The following is a 20,785-nucleotide window of genomic DNA, read 5'->3' on the forward strand; positions in this document are numbered from 1 at the left end:
ATGTACTCGATTAACTTCATAGCTACATTGTGTCGAAAATAGTAGGCAGTTGAGTCATACATAATGAGTTAAAGAAATTATTTAAAAGTTTTTTAATATTTCATCCGTTCCAAGAAAGATGACTCATTTCTTAAAGTAAAGAAAAATAGTGTTTCCATTTTTTTAATGATGGGTTATCTTAGTTAGAGCATCTCCAACGGAAGAGGTAAATGGAGAGGTAAACTAATATAACTATCATATTTACCTTTTTTTCATAAAAAATCATTCTCTAAGGGGAGAGGTATTTGAGAAGGTATTACACTTTATCTTTTTTTAATGCTTTTGTATATTATTTTATTTTTTAAATGATATACCTTTTTGTATACCTTTTATCTTTGGAGTTGATTGATTTTTAGAAAGGTATATTGCACTTTTTGAGAAGGTATATACCCTTTTTATTTATCTTCTCCCCTTGGAGTTGCTCTTAGTACAATAAAAAAAAGAAAGAAAGTATCTCTATGGACTATGGAGTAGCTCTGCTTCAAAACGACGCCGTAAAATGTTGGGTGGGTCTGATCCCCAAATTTCATTTAACCGACGGAGTCTGATCTGAGCACCACGCAGAGGCAGAGCTATATCACCCAAAAATTTCAAATTAAACAGAACAATTCTTGATTTGAGCGCACGCAGCAGGAATCCATCAATCAGTACTCAAGCAAATCCACGCAGTGATGGCGAAACGCTTTGGATTTGGACTTTTAGTCTCATGGTTCCGTAGAAGAGTTGTGGACCCTCTTCACCAAATCCTTCTCCAGTAAATCTCTTTCCCGAATTTAATTTGTAGTATCTACATTAATTGCGGCAGCAGTGCTGGTTATGGTCACTGAAGTTTCGCAATTTGATTGATTTAATAGGGGAGCCGAGCCCAAGCAGCTCGCATTCTCCGCTGCGCTGGGAAGCACTTTAGGGCTCTTTCCCATCTGTGGTATGCTATGTTCCTTCTTCAGCTAATTGTTTTCACTCATTCAGCTCATTGCTATTATACAGTAATTTTCATTTTATTCGTATTATATCTCATCAAATTAATCGTTTTTAAGGGTTTTCTTCTTCCTGTTTTGAAAGATAGTGAATTTACTGTCGATTTTATATGTGAATCTCTGTCTATTTTTAGGATCTACGGCAGAGTATTATGATTATTTTCAAAACTTTCGTTGGTAACCATATTTATCTCCTATTCTAGAATAGGAAACAGAAAACTTGTTGTTTTTGGATTCAAAATCCTTAAGCTTTAGTACCAGTTTATGCTTTGATATTGTCTGTTTATTTCACTCCCTCAAAGATGGTATTGTAGTTGTGTTACTGATCTTGACAACCATCTTATACTTGGAACTTTTCAATTTCACTAGGGGTTCCTGTGTTTTTATGCGGGTTAGCTATTGCGGTACTTGGATCCCACTGTAATGCGCCAACTGTAATGCTCACTAACTTTATTGTTACTCCTGTTGAGTTGAGGTAATCCTTTAACTAGTTCAGCTCAATTATTAGTCCATTTTGTAATTCAGTTTATGCCCAATTCTACAAGAATTGACATATATTATAGTTCATTGCCCACCCTATGATAGTCTTTACTCTTGTTTCAATATTCATGACAAGAATTTCTGCTTTGATGCTTATTTTTGTCTGCCTTTACCATCAAATTGCCAAAGTGCATGATTCATTCTGAGTCAAATTGCCAAATTGCATGATTTTTCATGTTTTGCAGCTGACTTATGTACTGTGGTCGTGAGTTTTCTCTTATTCATATTGGTTGGGTGGGTATGCACAAATTTAATGTATAAACTTACACCTTTAGTCTGTTAGTGCAAGTAGAGAGATGTGTTTTATCATACTCCCACTAGTTATTTTTGGACTTGGATTTCGACCTTAGCAGAAATTTGAACGATTAATCTCAGAGTTGTGGTTTTTGTCTAATTCATCTCTCAACAGTCTGATGTTTCCATTTCTACGATTTGGTGAGTTCATCACTGGGGGACCTCATTTCGCTCTAACTTCTGATGCTCTGAAGAAGGTGGTCTCCGGAAAAGCTTCATGGGAAGTTCTGCAGAGCATTTTTCACGCGGTATGGTACCAAGTTGACATTTACATTTACTTTCACATTCTTATTCATTTCCAGCTGTCTAGTGTCTTTGAAAAAATAGGGCAACTGTGTGATTAAACTGATGGTATTGACATATGTGGCAGTTGCTGGGGTGGTCTGTTGCTGCACCATTTATTTTTGTCTGCTTCTACGTGCTATGCTTGCCATGTTTCAAGATGTTGGTTCATAGGTTTGCTGCTGCTCCTTCAAGCCCGAACAAGCCACTCGGCTCAATTGCGAGTCCAAGAAAGGCTCTCAGCTCTCCCTCTGAAATCAGGCTAAAGGTCAGGGATGTGTGACCAAAGGATCGAGCGCTACGGTACGTCATTGCCATAAAATCGGACACACCTCAGATGTAACTGTTTCAAAAAACATTTTTGTAAAGGCTGTTGGCTGTAAATGTTGTACCATAATTTGGCCCGAAGTGCTGAAACATTTATACATATATATATATAGAGGACTGTGATTACCAAACCAGTCTAAAACGCTAAATACCGAACAACATCATTATAAGATAATATGGAGTTCATTATAATGAACTAATAACAAATTTATAATAAACTTCGTATTTTTTAAATTGTTTTTAAATCTCTGAATTCCTATAATGAACTATAAATGAAGTTGTTATGAACTCTGCGCTGTTTTATAATGATGTGTTTGATGTTTAGCGTTTAAAACGAGTTTGGTATATAATACAACTCAAGAGTTGTGATGAATGTCGAACCAATTTTTAAAGAACGAGTTAGAGACCAAATTAATGGATGAAATGCGCTGACGTGTAAATTATTTTCTTCTTCATCACAAACTCATTTTACTTTAGTCCAGGGCAATTAAGTCATAACTTATTAAGAGGTTTTTACTTCATGCAAGTAGATATTACTTCATACAGTAGGTATTACTTTATTCAAATGGGTCATTACTTCATTTAGATGGGTTTTTTAGTTCATTCTAGTAGGTTTTCAAATGATTTAATACTTGGTTCATTCGAATTTATTGAACTAAGTTTTTACTTTATTTGAATTTAATTCAAATGTACATCGATATGATTATTATAGTTTGTGTGTCAGTTGTAGCCCCAAGATCTTCATGGCAATTATCAGATCTATCAAAGTGATGGGGGTGCTAAACATATCTAAGTCAATTCCATGATTGAAGTTTTTGGAGTGGAAATTTGTATTACTTGAATAGGAGGAAGAGAATACAATAAAACATCTCCAATGGCTTTAGGCCAGCAATAGCCTAGCAACAAAACTCCTCCTGCTACATCATCTAGGACTAGAAACTGCTTGCCACATCATCAAGACAAGAAACTGGACAAGCAATAGCCTAGTCATAGGCTAGCAAAATTATAAAAAACAAATAAATTACAATCACGCAAAATACGGAATTAAATTTTCGACACAAATATGGGAAAATGCGATAATTTTATTTAAATTAAAAAAAAGTAAAAAAAAAATCATCCTGCTTCCACACACGATCCCCGCCTCACTCCTCGTCGCCACTACCCGGGAACCCCAAATCTGCCGCATCTGAGTCCCCCCGTCTCCCATGGCCCTACGTGCGCGGGCCAAATCAGCCCGCATACTCTGAAAGATCTAAAAAAGAAACCCCTTCTCCACAGGGTCATCTGCCGCCTTCCATTGATTTACGATTTTCCACATGTTCAGCAGCGTTTGTTGACGCGCGAGGTGAGAGTGCTAGGCTGACGACTTGTCAGTAGGGGGATGCCGACTGGACCTCCTGGGACCCTGGGCGACTCCCCTAGAAGCCCGTTGCGCCATCCTTTGACCAACCGGGCGGGTGCGACGAGTAAACGATGGAGGGGGCGGGAAATCCTGAGCATCATCGGGGAGGTCGTGGAACCACCGTTGCTGCTGTAATCACCGGCAAGGTTCAACCGCTGCTCCTTTGGCCAGCCAGCATCGACACCCGCCCGAAACTTCTCAAAATCCATTAGCACCTTATAACAGTTCCAGAAGATGAACTCCTTATAAACCCCCTTCAAGGGAACCGCGCCTCCGCCATCCTCCTGACAACGTCGTTAGTTTGGCCGCTGGTCTTTGGTTGTTGGCGTACAACCGCGCAAATCGGGAGACCGCAGCTCTGATTTGGTCCCACTACTTCCGGCACTCCTCCCCACTGTGTGGCTTCCCGTCCGGGCAATGTGTCTTGTAGGATGCTGCTATTTTAGCCCACAAGTTGATGACCCTCTGATTGTTCGACTTGAGGGGATCATCGCAAACACTTACCCAAGCCATGAACAGCGCGACAACCTCCTCATCCGTCCACTTCCTCCGTACCTTACCCGAACCGCCGTCATCAGCCGGCTGCGACGACTCGCCGACCAATCCTTTGCTCTTGCCCCTCTTCTTCTTCGGTGCGCCCCGACCCCGACCCCGACATACTCCCCCTGTTTGAATAGGAACGTCCGCATCCTCGAGATCTATCCCCAACTCCTCTAAAGAGAAAGTTTCAACCCCAGTGTATTGCGTATCCGCTGGGGTCGATGTGTGGGAAGAAGCAGTCAAAAAGTCAAGACTGGGACAATATTGTCCCCCCCCCCCGGGCATCCCGTGCTGCCCCGGCTACATCCCCGACATCCCCGGCTGCCATCCCGCCATCATCTGCATCCCCGACACCCCCTGCCCACCCTGCATCCCCTGCCACCCCGGCATACCACTACCCCTGGCTGCCATCCCCGACATCATCTGCGGCCAAGGGTACATATTGTAGTACCAGCCCATCGGACCCCATCCACCCCCACGGGTACCGTGGGAGTTACCCGCTCGTCACTGGAGGAGAGTCGTTGTTGTTCTCCATTTCGCGTTATTGCTCTTGTAATTAAGAGAGAGAGAGAAACTCGTTAAAACAAGTGGTGCAAATAAAAATGACGTTCAGATCGCGTATATATAGAGGTTCGAAAAAAAAAATGGCGCTGGCCGATCGCTAGCCGATCGGGCGCCTACAATGGCGGCCAGTGGATCGGCTAGCCAATCGGCCAGCGTCCGGGAATTGGCGTGGGCTAGCCGATTGGCTCGCCGAAACGCCGCTCACCGTTCCCAATGGTCGGCTAGCGGACCGGTTGGCGCCCGGGAATCGGCTAGCCGGCCCGCTAGCTGCCATTGGAGATGCTCTAAGCACCAATTTGTTTGGTCTCGAGTTCGATCTAACGAGGTTTCTTACGCAAATTAGAGTTGTTGTTCGTGAGGAACGATTTGTAGGAAAGATAGAGAAGATAAAACCCTAGTTGAAGTTCCAGAGGGCAATTTCCACAAGAGCCGTGAGTGAGAATAATTTGCAGTATAATTTCCACCAGGGCTGTTTACCCAAACCAAAATCATTAGAAACAGCATGAGCAAAGCGACAAAAGGAAAATAAGGAATTGACGGTGTCGTGGTGGAAAGTTACAGCCAGGCTCAAAATGAGGCTCCAGATTGTGACTCTCCAATCAGCCCATTGAATATGAGGCAGGGGTTTCTGGGTGACGTGGCAGTTTTTGGATTCTTACAATCAAAATATACATACCGAACTGCATTGATATATCAACAAAATTGCAATCGATTTAGGACCACACGAAATCCCACCTCCAATTTGCATTATCCCATAATCCTCAATCCATCGCCTCTCTTTCAGTTGTGTGTCAATCAGAAACGGAAAATGGCGGCAGAATCCGTGATGAAAATGTCATCCACCGCCATCTGCAACTTAAATCGGAGACCTCTGCCGCTTGTATCTCACTCCACTTCCTCTGCCGCAGTTCGTGTTGCGATTGCCTCTGCTTCCACAAATATCTCAACTTTGCGCCAGAACCAGAAGAGGAGGAGCTTCTCTGTGTTTGCATTGGCTGCAGGTATCTCTCCCCCCCCCCCCCCCCCCTCTCTCTGTGCGTGTGTGAAGTGTATCACTGCATTACAAGTATATTTTATGTGACTGTGTAAGCAATTGAGTTACAAATTCAGAAAAAGTGAGTTACATGTGCATACACACATTACGCACACACAAATAAGTGAATAACACACACTCACTAAATACACACACTACATGATACGATCCCACATCGGTTTCACACGAAAGTCATGTAGATCCCACATCGGTTTCACACGAAAGTGTGGAATAGCATATGATAGGAAGTCAACCTGTACCTTTTACCATGGTTTTGGGTTAAGTTAGGGCTTCCTATCTCATATGGGTTAAGTTGGGGCTTCCTATCTTATATGCTTATCAATTTGGTGCGGTGATCGTGGATGACTCGAGAAGTTCAGGGCAGAAATGCGGGCTGCTCTATTTTCCGGGAATCCGAACAACACTACTGGTTTGATCCCTAAAGATTCGTCTAACGGGCACAGCTCCAACACCAATGACAATCCCCACATTCGACGGATCCAATGCAATCGCGTGGCTCGCGCGGGCTGAACAGTTCTTCCTGGTGTCAAAAATTCCACCAGAAAATTCCTGTTGTCCACCTCTAGCCTCGATATTCTAATGTTTCAACGTCCTTTTTTCCCTCGGCTGCGGCATTTAGTTTCCGTGGCTGCTGCTAACCATACCAAACTCATGGTTTTATCGGCTCCGCCTACAACAGCCATGATGACAGCACCTCTGCTGTCCGCCAGCCCCGATAATTTGCAGATTCAGCCTCTGTTCTCTTCCTTGCTGAGATGTTAAGACAATTTGAGTAAGAATTGGCTTAATAGGAAATTAAACATTCAAAAGGCATACCAACCAATTATCACCACTTAAAATGTGGATAATAATAGTACAAAAACTGTATCCAAAAGCAATTTGAGTCTACGTTATTTCTTTCTCAGTTTGTTACTTGAAAATGCCTCTCACTTTAATCTCCTTATTACCCTTGTAATCCATCAATGCCACAGAGAGACCACTCTACACACCTCCAAAGCAATTTTATGTGAACTGTCGATTGGAAGCTCAAAACAGGAAAAATTGAACAAGTTATTTCCTCCAAATTCTTGAACATCATAAACGTATTGGTAAGAATGTTGATGAAATTGCAGAGCCAAAGATTTGGAGAAAGCTGGTTTCAACTTCGTTGGCTGCAGCTGTGATTTCCTTTACCACTGTTAACATGTCTGCCATGGCTGATCTGAATAAATTTGAGGCAGAAACTCGGGGAGAATTTGGGATTGGATCGGCTGCTCAATTTGGCTCTGCAGACCTCAAGTCAGTTTCTACTTAGTTTTTTAGTTTTTTTCAAATGTTTTTTTATATTTTTTGTTGTTGCTTTTTGGGCAGGAAAGCTGTTCATGTTAATGAAAATTTCAGGTAATTTTCCTTTTCTTTGACGATTAAAGCATAATTGTTACTCCACTAGACTGACTCAACTGTGGGCTTAAAACGATTAGTCCAATAAATTAACTTAGTGATAGTTCTAACACTATCTTCATTTCATATGTTATTCAAAGTTCATAGATTAACTTATTGACAATTTTAAACCGATGGTAATGATTTTCATCATTAGATGTAAACGAGTGAATTATGCTTCCAAAAATATGGAAATATAAACGATGATACACATGTATGAAATTAAGGGAAATGATGTTAACATCGAATGAGTTGTTATTCAATTTAACTTGAAATGGATGATACAGAAGAGCCAATTTCACAGCTGCTGATATGAGGGAATCGGATTTCAGTGGTTCCACTTTCAATGGGGCATATCTTGAGAAAGCTGTTGCCTTTAAAGCCAACTTCACAGGTTACTTACTGATTACATTGCTAATCATGTTAAGGGGTTTAGTTTAGATCAACCACAGTCATCCTACATTAGCCTCAAAGTTCTAATACGAATGTCCAAAGCACTGACTTGTAATAACATAACATGTAGTTCTATGGATTGAAAAAATTGGATAATCAATGAAAGTCAAAAAGTGTGAAACAAAAGCTATGCTGAGTTTCCGCTTTTTCTCAAACTCCGTTTGTAAACATGTCGTTTCACAGGTGCGGATTTAAGCGACACTCTAATGGATCGCATGGTAAGCTAATAGAAACACATCGGATTTCGTAGATAATTTCCTATTTCTTCAATTCTTGTATGGTACAAGTTGTTAAATGTAATATCCAACATTCCAGTGTAGCTTTTCCTGATTTTACGTCATCTGGTCTTTGTTGCAGGTGCTAAATGAAGCTAATCTGACGAATGCTGTCCTAGTTAGATCTGTGTTAACACGCAGCGATCTTGGTGGTGCTATAATCGAAGGCGCTGATTTCAGTGATGCCGTCTTAGACCTTCCTCAGAAACAGGTCTTTCTTTATCATCTTGCTCCACACTTACTTTCCACCATATTAAAATTGTTTGCCTTTTAGGGTGTGTTATCTCTGGTTGCAAACTTGTCATAAAAAAAGAAGAGATATGAAAAGATAGAAATTTGGTCACACTTTAGTGATCCCACATTTATTTATCACATGTTCTCAAAGACGGTAAACATGGTAAGAAAAAAATGAGAGATGGACATGGAGGTGTGTGAATCTTTGAAATCCTTACAACCATGCTATGTTATCTTATGATGTTCAACACTAACCATGTTTTTGTTCGTGTTCGTGTTCGTGTAGGCGCTTTGCAAGTACGCCAATGGCACAAATCCAATAACAGGAGTAAGCACTAGAAAAAGCTTGGGGTGTGGGAATAGTAGAAGAAATGCATATGGTTCTCCATCCTCCCCTCTGCTGAGTGCTCCTCCACCGAAGCTCCTCGATCGCGACGGTTTCTGCGATTCCGCCACCGGCCTTTGTGAGGCAAACTGACGGATGGTACTATCAAATAATGTTATGACCAAAGTAAATTGGATTAGATACTTTCACATTCATCTTTAAAACTTGGTTGAGTACCAATTTGTTTTAGGGAAAATTGTGTTTTAAATCATAAATTTTGTATATTTTTCAATGACCCCATAAAATTAAAATTTTGATAAAATTTGTTGTGACTTTTGTACTTTTTGTCGCTGTATTTTAACCACTTACATTATAATCATCTAAATTGTATGGGACAATTGAGAAATGTACAAAAGGTATAGTATAATTTAATTGGTTGCTTGAAGTCAATAAAAAGTAACTCTCCCATCACCAATAGGAGTTCCATCTCTTTTCGGCATGAGTTTTAAAAAATATTAAAAAAATGGATGAGAAAAAGTTAATGGAATATAGATCTCATTTGTATATACTCTTCCTGTCACAAAAAAATACGTGCATTTAAAATGTCACGAGAATTAATGCATAATTGGTAAAGTAAGAGAAATGAGGAGAACAATAATTAAAGTAGTGTTAGTGGATAATGAGACCCATATTATTATTAGTGTCCAATGAGTTGTAATGATGGACGTTACTGGTATAAGTTGTAAATAAATTGATATATATGAGTGATGAGTTGCAGACAACTTTCCATAAATGGAAATGCTCATATTGTTATGAGACGTAAAAAAAAGGAAAGCGCTAATATTTTTATGGGACAAAGGGAGTATTAGTTTTAAATGAAATTTAAGTGGAATGAGTTAATGGAATGTGAGAACTTATTACCATTTATAGTAAAAATAAATCGAAACTCCTATTCGCGGATGGACTAAAATAGAAAAATGAGACTCCTATTCGCAGACAGATGAGGGAAACATTATGTATGCTCATAATTGGATTATCTCTTCGTTGAGTTTTCTTGAACAGACCCTAGGCAGCTGATGCACTTCTTATTAGCACTAAATAAACCTGCAAGTATACAGAGTATATATAGTATAGCTATAGGTCAGTTCCGGATATCGAACACGGGGAATAAAATCACAGATTGTCTACCTTCTACTAAACTTCTTTTACTATTTGGAAAAACGACAGTTTTGAAAACAAAAACAACTTGAAAGCAATAAAACAACTAATTGCACCAAATTAGAGAGATAAGAGAATTTCAGGGATGTGCGTTCACAGTTATGGTTATACAAGTTCCAACTACAATACCCTGTCACAGTTTACTTCGATAGAACGAGTCACACTAGTTATGCCCATGCGGTACAAGCGTAGATTACTAACACTAGGGTTGTCAATCCTAGATTCGTAACTCCTAAAAGCTCCTAAGACCCTTGAAAAGTCTCCACTCTCAATTAACAGTGCCATTTTAAGGGAAGCTAATTGTAGTGTCTACTAAATGGAGCTAACTCGCCAACCTCCTCTCACGATTATGTAGCAAGTTATACTCCCTCCGTTTCTTCATAGTTGAGGCGGAACTTTTCGGCACGAAGTTTTAGAAATAAATGTTGGGTGTGTTAAATAAATAGATAAAAAAGTAAGAGGAGGAAAAGGTAGAGAAAATAAAGTATAAAGTGAATAAAGTAGAAAGAATAAAGTAAGAGAGAGTAAAGTAAGGAAGAGAAAAAAGTTGCCATATATGGAAATGACTCAACTATGAAGAAACTTCCCGAAATAGAAAAATGATTCAACTATGAAGAAACAGAGGGAGTATTAAATCTTTATCGAATGTGTCACTCAAGCATGAAGTATTACGGAACAACTTAGGGAAGAAATGAAGTAAAAACAAAAACGGATATTAAATAGAAAACAGAATTGTATAATAAAAGTCGTTACTAACACACCCCTAGAATCCTATGAGTTTAGTTACACATAATTGAATGAACTAAAAACATAGAATGGAGGAAAAACAAAGTGAACATAAGAACTAAAACAGTAAAACCCAAAGGTTGAATCCTTGTAGCCTTGATCTTCTCTTGATTCCGTCTTCAACCTCTTGCATAATGAAGAACTCTCTCAATTTTATGCTCTAGAATTATGAGGCAAAAAAAAGATCCAAATGAAGAGGTTTGAGGGGGTATCTATAGAGGAAATTTCGAGCTCTATCAAACAAGGTAAAAGTGGCTAAGTTTAAAAAATTTTGGGGAGAAAGTAGGTCAAATCTGTGCGTCACGTTTTCGCAGCGGGCCGCTGCACCTTGGCCAGCGGTCACTGCATAAGGGTCTGTAGCCTCTGACTCTTGGACAGCGGTCGCTACACTGTGTTGCAGCGGTCGCTGTAAATAATCTCGTAGCTTCAGAAGCTCTTGTAGCGGTCGCTGCGCACTCTCCAACGGTCGCTGGATGTCTTCTTAATTTCAGCACAACTTTCTCCGGAGCGGCCGCTACTTGTGCGGTGGTCGCTGGGCTCTAGCGGTCATTGTGCATGTTGCAGCGGACCACTGGACTTCGTGAATGCTCCAGATTTCCAACTTCGACTTTTTCCTGTCTTTTTAGGCTTAAATATACACAAAATATCACAAAACACGTCAAAATACCAAAATAGAGAAAATATACAACATAGGGGCATGAATTGTGATTTTGACATTGAAAACAAACGAAATAAAAGGCCTTAAAACAGTGCAAACTTATATTTTTGTTTGTCCTCGAACAAAACAATAAAGACACAAGAATAGACGCATGGAATGCAAAATGAATAGACGTCGTAATTGCCTCAAAAGATGAAAGAATAGATTAAGCATGAATTAACGCAATCAAGTCAAACAAGGCTTATTAGTGCACTTTCATTACTAACTCGTGGAACACCTTGAATTTAATCACTCACATGTGGCAAACTTCCAAATATGGGAAGTGTTCTTTCTCTCTTTCTCTCAAAGTGTATACCACTCAAATCATACATATGTTAGATTTTAGTATATTGGAAAAGCATCTTTCGTATGCTTGTATATGTAATAACTCTTCTATCCATTTTTACCATTTAAAGAGAAAGAATATTTTGTTACAATGTGTTTTGCTTATGGGTTACTTATGTATTTATGAGATGTTGAAATATGTTTTCCCTTTAAATATATAGTTTAAGCAAAATGAGTCTAAGTCTTCTGCACAATAGACAAGTTGTGAGCGGCGTTCACAGTAGGTAATTTGTCGGTTCTTGCAGAAGGAAAACTGTTTCACAACCTAGATAGGCACAATAGACAAGTTGTGAAACAGTTTTCCTTCTGCAAGAACTACATGTTACCTACTTTGAACGCCGCTCACAACTCGCCTACTATGCAGAAGACTTAGACTCATTTTGCTTAAGCTATGTCTTTAAATGGAAAACACATTTCAACATCTCATCATACATAAGCAACACATAAGCAAAACAAATTGTAACAAAATAATCTTTTTCATTAAATGGTAAAATGGATAGAAGAGTTATTACATATACAAGCATTCGAAAGATACTTTTTCAGTATACTAAACTCTAACAGATGAAGAGTGCGGCGCATTACTTAGAGCATTATGAATGTGTATGGTTGTGTATATAGATTTGTTATTAATACGTGAAGCATTAATTTAATTATTTATTTGTTTACGAAGTTATTTTTAATTCATTTGAACTAATTTAATTAATTCTTTAGTGTTTGCCGATATTTAAATTATTTATTGTTTTTTTACTTACTACGTCTTAATAGATTTAATTTATTTAATACTTTATTTGCCTAAAATTTTATTTAATAATGTTCATTAATTATTGTTTGTTAGTCAATTGAACTATAAAATCAAATAATTCATAAATTTTTTTGATATTTAAACAAATAAAGTTGTGGTACTATGATTTATGTAATAGTAATGTATTTTAATTTATATTTCAATCTGATTGTAATATTTTTAATATATTCTAATTTTTTAAGTTAGCATAATTTTTTTATATAATATGGATATAAGAACTAAAATACCATTAAAAGTTTTCGAAAGATGAAACTTTGATGAAGTCAAATCAAATAAGTGTATGGTGTATTTTCCAAATATAATTGTAATTTACAAATTGAAATAAATCACAAATATCTTAATTTCTTACTAATAAATTTGTGTAAAGTAAATGTATTCAAAACTAATAAATTAATCTGTATTTTCACTTTGTCACCAATGGTTAATTATCATTAATAAAATAATTTTTATGTGAATTTTTATTATAGAGTAATATTTAATTATTATTGAAATTTTAAAATATCTATTCTAAATATACAATTTTAGTAGAATAATTTCAGATTTTACCTACTATCATGTGTTCAATTATTTGCCAATTTTTATTAAATTTGTTAATTTCTAATTGTTGTTTATATATATAATTATTTTTGTTTTGTGTAGTGTAGATATTGGATTATTATAAAGTAAATTAAGATGATGCACATGTGGTATATTAGTCTTTTAATCAGTACACTTTCCCACTAACTGGCAGTAAATTATGCTTATCCATTAAGGGTGAGGGGATTAACATATTTCCCGCAAAATATTGTAAACCACATTATTATTTATGATTAAAAAATTTGAAAGTATAACTAAAATGATTGGAATATAAATAAGTACTGTTTGAACCGGCAGTTGAATTGGAAATGGAAAAATGGTACCGTTAAATCCTCACCTCCCTCTCACTTTTACAATTCATTAACCAAATTAGGAAAAAAAAAAAAAACTAATCTCTATGAAACGCTGGATCTAATTCCCCCAAAATCCTAATTCGAAATTCCTAGAATTCAACTACATTGATTTGGAAGGGAAGAGGCTTTCCTCATTTGCCCAGAAATGGGGGATTTCAATTTAGCATTAGTGATCGTGGCCATTGTCGTCTGCGTTCTTGTGCTTATCGTCAATCTCTACCTCCTCGTCAATTACCAGCACCCAGATGATGCAAATCAGGCTTATATCCCCAAATTTATCGTCGTTTTGGGCCTCTCCATCGCCTCCATCTCCATTCTTATGCTCCCTGCCGACGTCGCCAACCGACAGGCCTGCCGCCACGCCATTTACAACGGTGCTTGCAATCTCACACTACCAATGAAAGAATTGTGGCTCGCTCTTTATATTCTGGATGCTATTCTTGTTTTCTTCGTCATTCCATTTGCGATGTTTTATTACGAAGGCGACCTGGACAAGTAATCAGTATTTTTATTCATGTTTCTTTACTTTTTCTTTGGACATTCGTGAATGGATATTGTTGCTGGGCTTCCAGGACGGTGTGGAAGAGGATGAAAAGCTCATTGTTGTGGGTGATTTCGACAGCTGTTATTTGTGTACTTCTTCTGGGAATTCTATATGGCAAGCTTTTTTTTTTTATCTTTTTTGGAAAAATAATCATACCTTATTTATAAGGGCAAGTATACTACTTTGAGTTTGACTATTTTTTCTTCGTTTTTATTTCTAAACCCTAAATCTATTTTTGTGATTATAATTGGTAATTTATCAATAGTACCTTTTTGCTTGCCCCATTATTCTTATCTTATTGTTTTCCAAGTGACTGCTCATGTTACAAAACGGTTTAACCATCTTGATTATTTGCATCATATGATTCTTATGCATAGTGTTGGCATCTGAATTAGATGTGTTGTGTGGTATTTTGATTCCTTTCATGAAGGATAAAGGATAAAGAATATGGAAATCTAGCAAGTAGGGGCTAAACTTTTGCTCGAGTTGTCCTTGCGTCTCATTGTTTAAAACTTTTCATTTATTTTGTGATTAGGGTTTTTGGGTAAGGTGGATTTTACTGTTAGACACCTTTCCGCATCCACACAGGCATTCCCATCATCATGGGACTTCAGCAGTGGTCAACAATGTGTCGGTACTGGTGCTATACAAGTAGGTTAAGTTTATAACTTATTAGTACAATTTCTTGTTGGATTTGCTTTATAAGTTTTTACAACAACTATCATTTTCATTTTTAGTGCTCAGCATATTCTTCCAATGCTGCATCTATGACAACATGGACCACGCGCACTACCTTCCCTGAATATATTGTTGCTCTTACTACAGTCGCTGGATCTATTTTTTTTACTGTATGATCCTCCTTGCACCCTTCGCTACAATTCCATTTTGCATGCAATTTTTCAACTATTATGATCATGTTTTCTGCGTGCTCCAATATATAGATTTTTGGTGGCGTCGGTATAGCTTGTCTCCCACTGGGACTTATAACTGCATTTATCCACCGACCAAAATCTGTTATCACACGCTCCCAGTATATCAAGGTATTTATGCTTCTTGTTTCATTATCTTTTTTTCTAAATACACCTGATGGTAGAAGTTTATTTTTTGTAAAATTGAGCTTGTACACAAAATTTTAAGGTGGAGCATGTATTTTGTTTCACTTAGGAAGCAACTGAACTAGCAAAAAGGGCTAGAGAACTGAAGAAAGCAGGTGATGGACTTCACCAAGAAGAAAGGAGTGGCAATAAGGGAAGAAGATGGCGTAAAAATGTGAAAACTGTAGAAAAGGTTGGTTGTTACATCTTTTTGGACTCCATTGTCTATTGCAATTAAATCATTTGTAATAGTATATAATACTCCTTCGTTCCCTAAAAAGTATGAACTATTTCTTTATTAGTCCGCCCCTGAAAAGTTTGAAATTTCTAATTTTGGAATAGTTAAACAACACATTACCACTAAACGTCATTTTATTTACAACTTATACCATTACAACACTATTTATAATGTGGAGCCCACTCTCCACTAACACTACTTACCTTACCTTTTATATCTCCCTCTCTTACTTTACCAATTATACAAAACCCATGCCGCATACTTTTCAAGGACGGGGGAGTATGATATTTTTTTTTACATTGCATAGGAGTATTTTATTAGAAAATGTTTTTGACTGGATGTTGACCAGCTTGTGCAATTTTGATCTCTAAATCAGGCTAATTGCTATCTTTTGCAATTTCACATCGTTATAATAATAATTACTCTGGCGATCCACTGTTTGACTTGCAGGAGTTACTTCTTCTAGAAGAAGATGTGAATGCTTTGGAAGAGATGTATCCTCAAGGTGAACAGGTGACATACGAGAACTAACTGAATATTTGTACAATTTGTTGTGCTTGCGCTAGTACGATGTTGCTACTAACTAAATTAAATATAATACTTTTCCCCTAATGTTTTTCAGGCCGAAGCAACTTGGGCTTTGACTATTCTTGGCTACCTTGCCAAACTGGTACTTGGAGTTCTAGGGTATCTTTATTGCATGGCTCTTCTTCATACCTCAATTTAGCCTTCGTTGTGGGTAATAATGTTAATCAACTGGATTACTTGAACAGGTTGATTGTTTCAGTGGCTTGGGTTGCACACATTGTAATATATTTGCTAATCGACCCTCCTCTATCCGCGTTTCTTAATGAGGTTTTCATTAAATTGGATGATATTTGGGGTAATTGGAAATCTTGTATTGTTCTTTTGGTATGGTTACCATTTAACGATTCAATTACTCAAACGTATACTTATTTCATTTGGTTTTAGGTCTTCTTGGAACCGTAGCATTTGCAGTTTTTTGCTTCTATCTCCTGCTGTCTGTGATTACTGGAGCAATGATGATTGGATTGAAGTTGGTTTTTATTACAATCCATCCTATGAAGTATGTATCTTTGTTTCGTTTCATTTTTCTTCTCTTAGATCTCATTTATTTTCTCATTGCTTTTAATATATCTAGCTTAAGATATGTTTCCAACAACTTATATTTCTTAACAGATGGGGAGCTACACTTATGAACTCTTTTCTCTTCAATGTGGGTCTCATTCTTCTATGCTCAATTAGGTAATTTGGTTTGATGTTTATGGCCAATGGTCTTTTGCGTCTAATTGGTGGATATCTTTATTTTCTCGGTCAGCCATTACTTGTCACTAGTTTCCCTTTCGGTCCGTATCAATACTTGTCACACTTATATTTTATTATAAAACTAATATTCTCATTGGCACATTGAAAATAAAATATTTTCTTTTTTGAATTGTCCCATTATAAAAGAAATATTTCCAGAAATGGAAATATCATCATATATATTTTTTCTTTGTTTGTTTGTTTGTTTTCTCTTCATTAACTCAAACACTACATAAAAATCTTTTGCTGAAAAGAAAATGTTCCAAAATAATGAGACAAAGGGAGTCTATAAAAGTAAGACTCATCTCAGCCACTCATCCTAATTGAGAATTGAGATGCAATCTCAGCCATTCATCCAGAATATTTGTGAAATGTCAACAACATGTAGTTTAAGTCAACAGAGGGGCATAATTGTAATTTTATTAATTTTTTTATTTATTATTTATTTTATTTTTTTAATTTTTTTAAAACTTTTTTTAACTTTTTTTTTCATTTTTTATTATTTTTTTTTAAATTTTTTTTTCAACTACATATACAATTCATGTCAACTACACATCAAATGTCAACAACTTTATTCAATAAATACTATTTGACATGAATTGTACATGTAGTTGACATTATATTGTGTAGTTAACATGAATTGTATATGTAGTTGACATGGATTGTACACATAGTTGACATTATATGTGTGTAGTTGACATGAATTGTGTGTGTGGTTGACATGGATTGTACACATAGTTGACATTATATGTGTGTAGTTGACATGAATTGTATATGTAGTTGAAAAATTAAAAAAAAAAATTAAAAAAAATTAAAAAAAAAGAATTTAAAAAATTTTAAAAAAAATTAATAAAAAATTAAAATTAAAAATTTAAAAAATATTTATTGAATAAAATTTACTATGATATTACCATTCTGCCCTTTCATAATTAATTAATCTAAAGATATTTTCCATGTGGAAAAATCTGGACCACTCATTTAATAAAAATGAGTGGCTGATATTGCATCTCATTTCTCAATTAGCATAAAAAATCTCAATTGATTACAATCCTATATTATATATGTATATAGACTATTTCATATGTATTTCTAGCTCAGTTGGCTTCATGGTTAGCCTTCTATCTGACAAAACCTAAGTTCGAAGACCCTCAAGCGCATATATTTATGCTTTTTATAATATACTCCCTCCGTCCCAAGGAAGATGACCCCTTCCTTGGACGGCACGGGATTTTATGCAACTTTATTTTGTGTGTTAAGTGGAGAGAGTAAAGTAAGAGAGAGGGAATAAAGTAGAGATAAAAGGGTTTCCATTTTAAGCAATGGATCATCTTGATTGGGACAAACAAAAAAGGAAAGTAAGTCATCTTTAATGGGACGGAGGGAGTACCTCTTTATATTCCTCTTTTATGTTTAATACTACCATATTATGTTCTAGTATATTTATATTTATTCTCTATCATTTCAAAATTTAAACTAATACATATTTAAGTATAAAAAATTATTCCTTAACCTCAAAAATATATGAAATAACATACCCTATCATTATTTTCTTTCATTTTGTAATTTTAATCTATGAATAAAAATTACTACCTCCGTCCACGAAAATTCGTCCCGGTTTGACTGGGCACGGATTTTAAGAAATGTAATGGAAAGTGAGTTGAAAAAGTTAGTGGATTGTGGGTCCTACTTTTATATGGGATGAATTGGTGGAATATGAGATCCACTACCAAAAATGGTAAAAGTGAAATGGGACAAATTTTAGGGGACGGACGAAAATAGAAAAATGGGACAAATTTTCGTGGACGGAGGTAGTAGTTTTTTATTCCATGAATATGTAAATACATATAAGACTAGCATCTTTAATTTTCATTTATAGGTTTTGTTGATTTTCCCACAACTAGTAATTTTATAAAATGAATTTCACACACTAATATATTCATAATTTAAGAAAATATTTAGTAAATTAATTCACATTGACTTTCTCTTCAAATATGTTTATATAGTTTTTATTGTCCATATTTTAATTATTTTCACTATCTATATGTTCCTCTCAACAATTCCTTATTGCTTATGCTGCTATTCCTCATCGACTCTGGACAATTATCAATTAGAAATTTAGGCCCCCCATCGGAAAATTCCTGGCTCCGCCACTGCCACTAACGTTTTCCATCAACATTCTTTTATACTACCTCTGTCCCGCATTAACCGTCGCAATTATTTTTCTGCACTCATTTTGTAGAAAATGATATAAATATTTAAAGTAAAGAAATAGTAAAATAAGAGAGAATAAGGTAGAGAAGAGTCTTCTTTACATTATTCTCTCTCTTACTTTACTATTTTTCCACTTTAACAATTTATTATCATTTTTACAAACAAATGCATAAAAGTAAATGTGACCGTTAATGCGGGACGGAGGTAGTATTTCTTAAAACCCAAGGTGAGTAAACTTGTGACAAATAAAGACGGAAGGAGGGAGTGTTATTTAATGGGTAACCCTACATGTTAACCGTAAATTTCTGGAAATATGAATTAAATAAATTTCAACTCTTTGACAGTGTAATTCAGTTCTGTGCCACTGCATTTGGATATTATGCCCAAGCTACTGCAGCTCAAGAAATATTTGGTCATACATTGCAATCGCTTCGTGGGATCGAATATTTGTACAAGTCGGTTAAACATTCACCTTAGTTTTGTGTTCAACGAAATTTGACCTTTGAAATTTTGGTACCATAAATGCTTATGTCGTCGTAGGTATAATGTATTCCAAATCGGGTTCGTTGTTCTAGCAGGGCTCACATTTGTATACTATGCAGCTTTTGTAAGTTCTCCTAAACCTCTCGTGTTCTTCCATTTCTATTTCATTCTGCATTGAGCTCAAGCCGCTATGTGCAATTCAATTTCCAGGGATGGAGGAGTAAAAAACCTAGCGCCAGATTCCAACTTTCTACATAAACATGTACAGCTTTAACTCTGAAATATTCGAATTTTAACTTTGTGGAGTGATTATCATTATTCTTTGAAAAAATAGATCTCGGATGCATTCCAATGTCGGGAGGAAAGACCATCTGACAAAAAAACCATTAAATTTTATATCACCATTCTTTTAGGTGTTGCAGTTGCTAGTATTCATTGTCTTTCCACTTGTTCTTGGCATGGTGTATCTATTTGTCTGATTATGTTGCAAGAATATGTTACACATCAGCTTGTAAGAATTGATGTATGGATTAAAGAAGTACTTTCACGTAACATGTCATTAATCAAAATAACAATTTGTATAACCTTTGTGTAACTCTCACCAAGACAACTGTATTTTTTTGTTAACTCAAAACTCCACAACCAAAATACATACAATTGGTGGTTTACAAAATTCCATGTAATTCAGCATATTGAAAATTAGATGATAATCCATCCGTCCCACCGCAATTGATCAACTTTTTTTCAGCACGAAATTTAAGAAATTGATGTTTATTTAGTTAAATGGAGGTAACAAAGTGTGAAAGAGGGAAAAGTATAAGAGATAAAAAGATATAAAGTTAGAAATAAAGAATAAAGTACTTCCTTTGTCCCAACTAAGATAACTCATTTATTTTTTCATGTGTTTTGTGAAAATATAAGAGAAAGAATAATATAAACGACAACTTTCATTTGTCACAACGTGTTTGTTGATAGCGTGCATGTGAGACCTCCTCTTGACCACTTTCGGTATTTCCTTCACCAGAGATGGTTCTATCTCTGTGCATACAACCTGAACAAAAATCTTTTACGCCATTCAATTCATTATGGCCTGTTTGCGTAAACTAATGAAAGGTTGTAAAACAAACCATGTTAGAACTAAATGAAATACATGAAAGTCAGTAATACAAATTGTGTTGTAACTCAATGACTTAGTAAATGAATAACCACTGACCATTGTGGTTGTTGCAAAATGATGTGCATTTGTGCAAGTAATGACATTTACGACTATCATCTTAAAAAGTACCCCCTCCCTCCTCAATTATGTCTTTCAATTTTCCATTTTAGTCTTTTGTCTTATTAATTATCCCACTTTACTTTTACTACTTTTAGAAATGGACAACAGAAG

At 36.2% G+C, this 20,785-nt stretch overlaps 3 protein-coding genes across 3 annotated transcripts; all 3 read left to right on the plus strand.

Annotated features, from left to right (window-relative positions):
• The first annotated feature begins 517 nt into the window (after nt 1-517).
• On the plus strand, nt 518-2,590 carry LOC125204356 (uncharacterized). Its single transcript, XM_048102992.2, has 5 exons — nt 518-793; nt 894-964; nt 1,386-1,491; nt 1,966-2,098; nt 2,221-2,590. Exons 1-5 carry the CDS (start codon nt 711-713, stop codon nt 2,413-2,415), a joined length of 588 nt encoding a protein of 195 aa, XP_047958949.1. The 5' UTR covers nt 518-710; the 3' UTR covers nt 2,416-2,590.
• A 3,088-nt stretch (nt 2,591-5,678) lies between these two features.
• Nucleotides 5,679-9,065, plus strand: LOC125203537 (Pentapeptide repeat-containing protein). The gene is made up of 7 exons (XM_089061987.1): nt 5,679-5,966; nt 7,132-7,297; nt 7,370-7,399; nt 7,726-7,832; nt 8,075-8,109; nt 8,249-8,377; nt 8,687-9,065. Exons 1-7 carry the CDS (start codon nt 5,774-5,776, stop codon nt 8,876-8,878), a joined length of 852 nt encoding a protein of 283 aa, XP_088918113.1. The 5' UTR covers nt 5,679-5,773; the 3' UTR covers nt 8,879-9,065.
• A 4,415-nt stretch (nt 9,066-13,480) lies between these two features.
• On the plus strand, nt 13,481-19,945 carry LOC125208505 (LIMR family protein At5g01460-like). The gene is made up of 14 exons (XM_048108142.2): nt 13,481-13,997; nt 14,075-14,160; nt 14,582-14,697; nt 14,784-14,894; nt 14,988-15,086; nt 15,211-15,333; nt 15,829-15,891; nt 16,001-16,065; nt 16,152-16,261; nt 16,351-16,465; nt 16,579-16,644; nt 19,260-19,370; nt 19,456-19,522; nt 19,609-19,945. The coding sequence occupies exons 1-14, from the start codon at nt 13,648-13,650 to the stop codon at nt 19,654-19,656; spliced, it is 1,530 nt and encodes a 509-aa protein (XP_047964099.1). The 5' UTR covers nt 13,481-13,647; the 3' UTR covers nt 19,657-19,945.
• The last annotated feature ends 840 nt before the right edge of the window (nt 19,946-20,785 follow it).

This window comes from Salvia hispanica, chromosome 6 (genome assembly GCF_029641045.1).
Source record: "Salvia hispanica isolate PSC_SH4W2 chromosome 6, Shi_PSC_v1, whole genome shotgun sequence".
NCBI lineage: Eukaryota > Viridiplantae > Streptophyta > Magnoliopsida > Lamiales > Lamiaceae > Salvia > Salvia hispanica.

Bases quoted from the DNA above. Each gene is read 5' to 3' on its own strand.
- LOC125208505 (XM_048108142.2), top strand. From the start codon at position 13,648: ATGGGGGATTTCAATTTAGCATTAGTGATCGTGGCCATTGTCGTCTGC. The intron at 16,466-16,578 runs GTATGTATCTTT...ATTTCTTAACAG, and splicing joins ATTACAATCCATCCTATGAA to ATGGGGAGCTACACTTATGA. The intron at 16,645-19,259 runs GTAATTTGGTTT...ACTCTTTGACAG, and splicing joins ATTCTTCTATGCTCAATTAG to TGTAATTCAGTTCTGTGCCA.
- LOC125203537 (XM_089061987.1), top strand. From the start codon at position 5,774: ATGGCGGCAGAATCCGTGATGAAAATGTCATCCACCGCCATCTGCAAC. The intron at 7,298-7,369 runs GTCAGTTTCTAC...CTTTTTGGGCAG, and splicing joins TTTGGCTCTGCAGACCTCAA to GAAAGCTGTTCATGTTAATG. The intron at 8,378-8,686 runs GTCTTTCTTTAT...GTGTTCGTGTAG, and splicing joins TAGACCTTCCTCAGAAACAG to GCGCTTTGCAAGTACGCCAA.
- LOC125204356 (XM_048102992.2), top strand. From the start codon at position 711: ATGGCGAAACGCTTTGGATTTGGACTTTTAGTCTCATGGTTCCGTAGA. The intron at 965-1,385 runs GTATGCTATGTT...CAATTTCACTAG, and splicing joins AGGGCTCTTTCCCATCTGTG to GGGTTCCTGTGTTTTTATGC. The intron at 1,492-1,965 runs GTAATCCTTTAA...ATCTCTCAACAG, and splicing joins GTTACTCCTGTTGAGTTGAG to TCTGATGTTTCCATTTCTAC.